At 43.0% G+C, this 10,000-nt stretch overlaps 1 protein-coding gene across 7 annotated transcripts in view; it reads right to left on the bottom strand.

Moving 5' to 3' along the window:
- The window catches only part of LOC123773929 (transient receptor potential-gamma protein-like), a 197,151-nt gene that overhangs the window by 122,382 nt on the left and 64,769 nt on the right, over nucleotides 1-10,000 (bottom strand). For all 7 annotated transcript variants that reach the window (XM_069318652.1, XM_069318654.1, XM_069318656.1 and 4 more), the window contains exon 2: nucleotides 1,968-2,098. In XM_069318652.1, the coding sequence (XP_069174753.1) occupies nucleotides 1,968-2,098 (131 nt within the window). The remainder of the gene's footprint in view (nucleotides 1-1,967; nucleotides 2,099-10,000) is intronic.

Genomic DNA, 10,000 nt, shown 5'->3' with positions numbered 1-10,000 from the left:
CGCCTAGTTGTACTCACCTAGTTGAGTTTGCGGGGATTGAGCTCTGGCTCTTTGGTCCCGCCTCTCAACCGTCAATCAACAGGTGTACAGGTTCCTGAGCCTATTGGGCTCTATCATATCTACACTTGAAACTGTGTATGGAGTCAGCCTCCACCACATCACTTCCTAATGCATTGCATTTGCCATGTGTGTGCGTGCGTGCGCGTGTGTTTTTGTTTTTTGTTTTCGAGCAGAGACCACCAGATGATCTGTTAATTAAACAACAGATTTCCATAAGCCACAATTCGGTCAATTATTTACACAAACTGACAATAGCATAAAACAATTTCAGCTGACTGTATTATTCTCAATTTTTGTTTCATACATTCTTTGTCATTTGTCCCGAAATTATTCTTATTTGTGAAAAGAACATGTTTGTATATATTTTGTTAGGTCCTTTATCTGATATTTTTCTTCTCTGCTATTTCTTTCATCTTCTCAATTTTGGTCTCTCCTACTTCAATCGTTCGTAACAAACGTATAGAATGAGGGATAGAAGGAGCGGCAGGAAGAAGGATAGGATGAGAGAAGGCGAAAATAATAGATGGGAGTGAGGGAGAGGAAGAGAGAGAAAAAGAGAGAGAGAGAGAGAGAGAGAGAGAGAGAGAGAGAGAGAGAGAGAGAGAGAGAGAGAGAGAGAGAGAGAGAGAGAGAGAGAGAGAGAGAGAGAGAGAGAGACAGACAGAGAGAGAGGGAGAAAGGAAGAGGAGAAATGTGGGGATGAATAAAAACAAACAGAAATGAGTAATTATCAAAAGGTCAAGAAAGTGTAGAATAAAAAGCAGTAACAGAAAGAGAAACAAGAATTATATAATAAACAAAAAAGACGTTTAAAAACACGAAAAGAAAGAACGCAAAAGAAGAAATAAGAACCAGGAACTTATATATATACACTGAAGAAAGGAGAATAAAGAAATCACCCGATAATTCACGAGACAAACTGCCAATAAGAAAGTTATCTCAACCCCCCCCTCCCCCCCAACCTCGTTACACCGGTCAAGATTAATGCTTTCGGCTCCAATATTTCCCCTGGTATTAAACTAGTGGTCAGTGCGGTCTCCGGCCGAAGGACAGAAGCGTTTGGGGAGGGGGAAGCAAACAATTTCTTTCACCTCACGCACCTGTTCCCATAGTGCATGGAAACTCGGGAGATACAAAGCTGTTGTGGGTATGGATCCTGGTGCAGGTACGTAGTATGCCTAGGGTAAGGGGGGGGGGCTCTGGGGGTGGGGGTGGGGTTCTAAACAAGCCTAATATAGGAAATAATAATAACCTTGGAATATACATTTTTTATGTAGCTCCGATTTCAATTTAATATTACAAACAGTAATAAAATTCAGGAAATAAGGTCAATAAAAACATTAAACCACACAATAAAACATTTATAGATTTCCTATTTATAGATTAATTATAGGTCATTTATAGATTTGCCTAAAGTGACCTTTATAAGGTCTAAATCTCCTTCAGTATCTCAAAATCTTATATGAATCACAATAGCTTTCTTATATGACCCCTTTAATAGAATCTAACCCACTCCTAAAGATCAATGGGCGAAAGTGAGCTAGCAAAGATTCGAGCAGAATCTGAACCCCTATCTTGGCAAACCCCTCTCTCTCTCTCTTAACCTGAGTACCTGTTACAGGAGTGCCTGCTGCAGGAGTGCCTGCTGCAGGAGTGCCTGCTGCAGGAGTGCCTGCTGCAGGAGTACCTGCTGCAGGAGTACCTGCTGCAGGAGTGCCTGCTGCAGGAGTACCTGCTGCAGGAGTACCTGCTGCAGGAGTGCCTGCTGCAGGAGTGCCTGCTGCAGGAGTACCTGCTGCAGGAGTGCCTGCTGCAGGAGTACCTGCTGCAGGAGTGCCTGCTGCAGGAGTACCTGCTGCAGGAGTGCCTGCTGCAGGAGTGAGGAGGGAGGAACAAGGAAGACTCACCTGCGGACGCCGGCAACATCACCCCGCTCCACCGAAAGAAGGAATTTCTTCTCCTCGATGGTGAGTTGACCCATCTCCTGGTGGGGACGGTTGTGGCGGTCCTCCTCTCCCATGCCATGGATGCTGTGGCTCTGTCGGGGAGATAAACACGGTTAGAGATGACTGCGGCAGAGAGAGAGAGAGAGAGAGAGAGAGAGAGAGAGAGAGAGAGAGAGAGAGAGAGAGAGAGAGAGAGAGAGAGAGAGAGAGAGAGAGAGAGAGAGAGAGAGAGAGATTATGAATATTTTTCCAATTTATTCTCCTACAAGATAAGTGTAATGGGTGTTGCTGTGAGTGATAGTGATTGCAGGAATACTTGAAACTCGCAAACAAATCCACAAGAGCCGTGACGAGGATTCGAACCTACGTCCGAGAGCATCCCAGACGCTGCCTTAATCGAAATGGAGACAATTGAAAATCTATTACAATCTCTACATCCATTCCCCCTCTCCTACCATGTTTGTTTCTGTCAAGTCTGTCTGCCTCTCTGCGACACACACTACCATACTTCTTCAGTTGTCATACTTCTCCTCTCTCCTTATCCGCCTCACTGTAACGATGTAACCGCCATCTGTTGAGCGCACCTGACCCCATTTTCTGTTAACCCCAGAGGAAGGCTGCGATCTCACTGAAACTGGTGTAGTTCGGAAGGCAGTCCACCAAGAGTGGCCACCACGATCAGTCCTCAGGAACTCAAGGCTTGTTAGGCTTGGATCAAGATGTCTCGAACCTTAGACAACCTTATACAAACATTCTTTTGTATATATGGTAGTAGTAGCAGTAGTAGTAGTAGTACTAATAGTAGTAGTAGGCATCAATCAGTTTCAGGAGACTATGAAGTTGCGCTCAGGTTGCGCTCTCTAAATGGACAGTTTCAGTAAAAAGCAGAAGCAGCCTCCACAGGTGAAATAGGCTGCCAGCAGTGGGGGCAACATTATATATATGCAAACGAGGCCCTGTTGGTGGGTGAGCCTGTGAGCCAGGTGTTTAGAGTGGGCATTAGCTACCAGGGCGAGATAAGCCCCCGGCACAGGCAACATTTCACAATAGGAGCGAGGGTGTGAAAGCCTTATAAATGAACTTGTCTCATCTGATTCACCTCTGATGTTCATTTGTTTTGTTTTGCCGCACGCAATCTTGAGTCGTGAGGCGCGCGATAACACGACGTCCTCTTCGTCTTACCACCTACGTTAACGACTGTAATTCTCAATTTAAGACAAATATAATTATTAGCTCTCATTTATGCAATCTAGTCTGATATCATGAGGTGACACCCTCCTATATGAAAATCGTTCATTCTTAGACACCGCTTGTTCAATCTGTAGCCTTGTTATCAACTTAACAGCCCCCCGCCTCATCCACACTGTCTAAATACTAGTTCACCTAACCTCCTAATGCCTGGTTCGTGAATAAAAAATACTCTACATACGACTCACAACTAATGACATTCGAATTTGTATTAACAATGCATCACTCTGCGTTCGCATCTCACCTCCCAAAATATATCATCCACGTACTGCGAAGAACAAATGACTGCAATCATGGCGAACACACCTGACCTGCCATAGACTAATTCTAAATCAAACGATATTACATAATATATTTGAATTTGAACAAAAATAAATATACAATTGGATTGCATAACGAGAGAAATAATCTTTTTTTTTGGGGGGACGGTGCATTATGGCTGAGCAGGACTTGTGTATTGGTGCCATAAGACATACATATGCACACATACATACATACATACATACATACATACATACATACATACATACATACATACATACATACATATGTATGTATGTATACATACACGCTCGTTAATTTAGGTGTTTTTTAATGTATATCGTAAATGATACTGAGCCCAATTAGTATCTGTATAAAATATACGTGCTAAGTAACATCTGTAATTGATCCGTTGCATATCTTGTAAATTAATTATTATTATTATTATTATTATTAATGATAATGTCTTCACACATACATAACCACATAGGATAAAAAACCCTACACTTGTGTATATATGGAATTTATGTAAGAAATTTACATAGACGTTGCATTAGACAACGTTAAGTTGTAAGTCTAATGAATTTGCATTAGACATCAAGATACAAGTCTGGTCCTCACCACACACTCAGACCTTGACACAACACTCAGGAGAGTGCGAAAGACTTGGTGTAACTGCCTTACATAAATTTCACATATACACAAGTGTGTGGGTTTTTATCTCATGTAATTATTATTTGTGTTTAGTGCCAACAGTAAAGAAAATGTGGGAGATGTTGATGTGTTTTTATCAAGGTATTCCAGCAGGTGAAGAGTCCAGCACCGAGTATTCCAATGTATATATATATATATATATATATATATATATATATATATATATATATATATATATATATATATATATATATATATATATATATATATATATATCGATTTATTTTGTAAATTGTAAGGTAATGTAAGTATCGGGGTAGAGCGATAGAGTCATTACGACTATGAAGGACTTGGAATGGGTGTAATGATAAGGATTTAGGATAGGATGGAGGGAAGGAATGGTGCCCCAACCACTTGTGGGCGGTCGGGGATTGAACGCCGACCAGCAAGAGGGGGTGACCGTCGCTCTACCGTCCAGCCCAAATGGCAGGCAAGTTTTATTTACTCGTATATTATCTGATTTTATTCCATTGTTACGACATTCTAACTTGATATTTTTAGAACTCACTTATGATCCCACTTAATTGTAATCTTGAGATGATTTCGGGGCTTTAGCGTCCCCGCGGCCCGGTCCTCGACCAGGCCTCCTTTTTGTTACACACCCCCAGAAAGCAGCAGCCTGTAGCAGCTGTCTAACTCCCAGGTACCTATTTACTGCTAGGTAGCAGGGGCATCATGGTGAAAAAAAAAAAAACATTTTGCCCATTTGTCTCCGCCTCCACCGGGGATCGAACTCGGAACCTCAGGACTACGAATCCGAAGCGCTGTCCACTCAGCTGTCAGGCGCCCTGACAGCGTAATACCCATTGATGTGTTGTATATTTCAATCACCTTCCCTTTTCCTCTATACCTCACGAGAGAAAAATAGAGTCACCCTATTCGGATAACTGCCCAGTCATTCATGCCGCGATTGTTAACATGATCGATGGTCTGGAATTATGGGTAACGATTGACTGATAAAGATTAAGCCACCCAAGAGGTGGCACGGGCATGAATAGCCCGTAATTAGCTGTAATGAATTGCGTTCTGTTTAATACGACCCACCCGCCTGTCTGTCTGTCTGTCCTCTTCCCACTATTATAGATGGTGAGGTTAGGCAGGCGCCAGTGTGGCCGCCATGTGGAAGCTGCGAATACAGCTTCTGGGGCCAGATTCACGAAGCAGATACGCAAGCACTTACGAACCTTTTTTCTCAATCTTTGGCGACTTTGTTTACAATTATTAAACAGTTAATGAGCTCCGAAGCACCAGGAGGCCGTTTATAACAATAACAACAGTTGATTGGCAAGTTTTCATGCTTGTAAACTGTTTAATAAATGTAACCAAAGCCGTCAAAGATTGAGGAAAGATGTACACGTTCGTAAGTACTTGCGTAACTGCTTCGTGAATCTGGCTCCTGTACATTTTTTTCTCAATCTTTGGCGTCTTTGTTTACAATTATTAAACAGTTAATGAGCTCCGAAGCACCAGGAGGCTGTTTATAACAATAACAACAGTTGATTGGCAAGTTGTCATGCTTATAAACTGTTTAATAAATGTAACCAAAGCCGTCAAAGATTGAGGAAAGATGTACACGTTCGTAAGTGCTTGCGTAACTGCTTCGTGACTCTGGCCCCAGGATGATCCACAGTGTGAGAGAGAGAGGTGGAGACGGTGGTGTTGACTCCAAGATGAGGGTGCAGGCGCCTCTTAAGATAAACTGAGACGCGAGTCTATCACCACCTTCAAAGCGGCAGAGGAAGGTCCCTTCGTCGACAGCTGGTACCTAACCCACTTGGGCTGGTGTTTTCTCAGCGTGTGTGTGTGTCTCTTGGGCGCCTGGGCAGGTTAATATATATTTGGGGCATTTGGCGTAATCCATTTTACGGGCTCGCCATAGCCCGTGCTACATGGACACTTCGTTCTGAGTAGCCTAAAACAACAACAAAATCCATCACAATGATCGAATGAGAGAGACCACAAGCTATAACACCACTACAACAACCCGATAAATCATACAACAGGGGGGTGGAGGGAGGGAGTTATCGGGGGAAAGCGCCAAGCCATTACGACTATATAGCACTTGGAAGGGGTCAGGATAAGGATTTGGGATGGGACGGAGGGAAGGAATGGTGCCCAACCACTTGGACGGTCGGGGATTGAACGCCGACCTGCATGAAGCGCGGGGGGGGGGGGGGTTCAGCTCCTGGTAATTAGCTTCCATTCAACACCTTGATCCCGGGACTATAGTCTGTGGTACTGGACCAGACCATTGAAGACCTCCGTCAGTAACTCTTAACAGTATAGAATTATATATATATATAGAAGTATACAGTATAGATGTATAGAATTTCTCGTCATTTCAGTGTACTGATGAGGTTCGTGTTAGTGGTCTGTGTGTGTGTGTGTGTGTGTGTGTGTGTGTGTGTGTGTGTGTGTGTGTGTGTGTGTGTGTGTGTGTGTGTGTGTGTGTGTGTGTGTGTGTGTGTGTGTGTGTGTGTGTGTGTGTGTGTGTGTGTTTACTATTTGTGCCTGCGGAATCGAGCTTTTAGCTCTTGGACCCCGCCTTTCTAACCAATCTATTTCTCCTCTATTATGTCTAACAACAGGGGGCATCATGGTGAAAGAAACTCTGCTCATTTGTTTCCGCCTCAACCGGGAATCGAACCCTTAGGACTACGACCCCGGAGCGCTGTCCACTCAGCCGCGAGGCCTCATGGTGTATGTGTGTGTGTGAATTTTATCTCCTCCTATCCCCACTACTCTCCCCCATTCCTCCCACTATCCCCATCCCTCCACCACCAACTTCTGCATTACTGTTCTCTCCTCTCTATCCTTTCCCTAATCTTAGCCCATTTTCCATTTTACTCCTATCCACCAAGACATGCTATCCCTTAAGGCGCCAATTTTCAAGATAACACTTCCTCTGTCACTTCCACCCCCACCTCTCCCACTCTCAGCCCTCTCCCACGGCAGCTCTCCCACGGTCTCCTCCAGCCTCTCACCCCATATTAGCCAGCGGCAGGGAAGGTCAGAGAGGCGTGTGTTGTGCAGAATCCAATACTGTGTGAGTGTAGTGTTGAGGTCTGAGCTTGGAGCCTCCAGTGTGGGGAGCGGCGGCCCTTTAGTGTCATATAAAATACTTCACAGGTTGGAGAATATCTGTGGTAAGGGAGGGAGAGAGAGGGAGAGAGGGAGAGAGGGAGAGAGAGAGAGGGAGAGAGGGAGAGGGAGAGGACAATAACATCACTAATGGAGTGCATCAGAGGGCTATGTGGCTAGATTTATCACTGGTCAAGAGTATCCTTTTACCGTCCTCCTCTCTCTCTCTCTCTCTCTCTCTCTCTCTCTCTCTCTCTCTCTCTCTCTCTCTCTCTCTCTCTCTCTCTCTCTCTCTCTCTCTCTCTCTCTCTCTCTTTCTCTCTATCTCTCACCCATTCCACTGCCTTGCCCCTCCTCTACCATCCCACAACACCATCTCTATACTCTACTTCCCCCTCCCACAATCATATTGCCTCCCTCACCCATCCCACACTGTCTCTACCCATCCTATTTTATCCCCCTTCCTCCCAGACATTCTACTTAACACTTCTTCCTTGATGACTTTTTCTCTTTTATTTTGCATTTTCTCTATTTCCCTCTTCGCTCATAACCACAATTACAACATTATTACCCTTATGAATATATATATATATATATATATATATATATATATATATATATATATATATATATATATATATATATATATATACATATATATATATATATATATATATATATATATATATATATATATATATATATATATATATATATATATATACATATATATATATATATATATATATATATATATATATATATATATATATATGCTGTTGAATATGACTGGAAGGGCAAGATTATTTACGAAAGATTAGATTATATTTATAAAAAATATATTCTTATATTTTTCTTCACTGTCGAGGGAAGTTGAAAAATTAACCCTGCAAAGTTCATTCTCCCACTTTATTATGGTCTGAACGCCTAGGGATGCGTTTCGCAAGGTACTCCTTACATTCTCAAAGACAAGTTTACAGTGTTGGTGTTTTAGATTCAGCTGCTCAGAACAAAAAGTTCCAAGTAGCACGGGTTATGGCGAGCCCGTAAGTGGCGGCTCTTTGGAGTCATTATCTATATCAATAGCTGATACTGGAGATCTGGGGGATGAGGCTTGTTGTATCAGCTATGGAGCCGTTTCCAGTTATTTCCATTCATAGTTATTATCTTTGGATGACAGATTACAGCATCTCTCTGTTACCTAGCAGTAAAATAGGTACCTGGGTATTAGTCAGCTGTCACGGGCTGCTTCCTGGGGGTGGAGGCCTGGTCGAGGACCGGGCCGCGGGGACACTAAGAAGCCCCAAAATCATGTCAAGATAACCTCAAGATAACCATCCACGACAATCCTTCATGTATCATTGGGCGAGGCGGAGATCACAATCGACTTGAGAATGGTCCAGGAAGGACCGAAACGTTGTCGTCCCTTCACCTTCTAGTGTGTGGTCTGGTCAACATACTTCAGCCACGTTATTGTGACTCATCGCCTGCATGACCTGGATGATACGCCTCTCTGCTGCGTATCTCGTTAACCTAACACACAGCGTATCGTTAATATCTATTGAGGAACATGCATTTTCTACCAGCTTAATTACCCCCCCCCCTGGCTCATTTCCCTAGCTACTGTATAGCTAACGGCGCCACTCCGCACCTAAATGGACGCATATCTCATCCCTTGCATTCATGTCATATTTTCCATAGAACGGGCTTCGATTCGCCAGTAATGAATATTGTACTGGATTTGCAATATTTGTGCAAGCTGCGGTTGATATCAATTGAGCTGGATAGCCAGTAGATATTGCTGACTCCTCTTTGAAGAAGAATTGAACCGTGAACATAATTTGATCTGATTCCTTATAATTGGAAGGCAATGTCTCGATAGTGACATTCCCAAACAAATGTTCTCTTAAGTAGAGATGGATAACACATATTTTCTCAGTAACCACTTCAGGTGTTTACACAACATTCAACTCCTCAATTTTCGTAACGTCAGTCCTCTGATGATCAACCCAATTCTCGTATGAATGATTTTGTTGACACTTCCTACCTTGATAAAATACCATGTACCTCTTCAGCCTCTCCAAACTATATTTTTAACTCTAGAATCCCTCAATGTCTTGTGTTTATACTTTTAATACCAAGCATACTGAGAGAGGCCGCCCATGCAGCTCAACCGTCCCACGTACGTGACTGTGGGAGGGGGAAGGTGTGTTTCAGGTAGCATGCTGGCCACTCCTCCCAGCTGACGGCTTACACAACCACTACCACAAACTCACCCTTACACGCACGCCTTCAGTAACGCGTATGGACATCAGATAGCGTAAAATGTACACCGGATAGCATAAAATGGACATCAGATAGCGTAAAATGTACATCAGATAGCGCAAAATGTACATCAGATAGCGCAAAATGTACATCAGAAAGCGCAAAATATACATTAGATAGCGCAAAATGAACATCAGATAGCGCAAAACGTACACCAGATAGCGTAAAATATACATTAGATAGCGCAAAATGAACATCAGATAGCGCAAAACGTACATCAGATACCGGAAAATGTACACCAGATAGCGTAAAATGTACACCAGATAGCGCAAAATGTACACCAGATAGCGTAAAATGTACACCAGATAGCTTAAAATGTACATCAGATAGCGTAAAATGGACATCAGATAGCGCAAAACGTACAC

Source organism: Procambarus clarkii, chromosome 91, assembly GCF_040958095.1.
Source record: "Procambarus clarkii isolate CNS0578487 chromosome 91, FALCON_Pclarkii_2.0, whole genome shotgun sequence".
NCBI lineage: Eukaryota > Metazoa > Arthropoda > Malacostraca > Decapoda > Cambaridae > Procambarus > Procambarus clarkii.
This window is presented reverse-complemented; position numbering and strand designations above follow the sequence as displayed.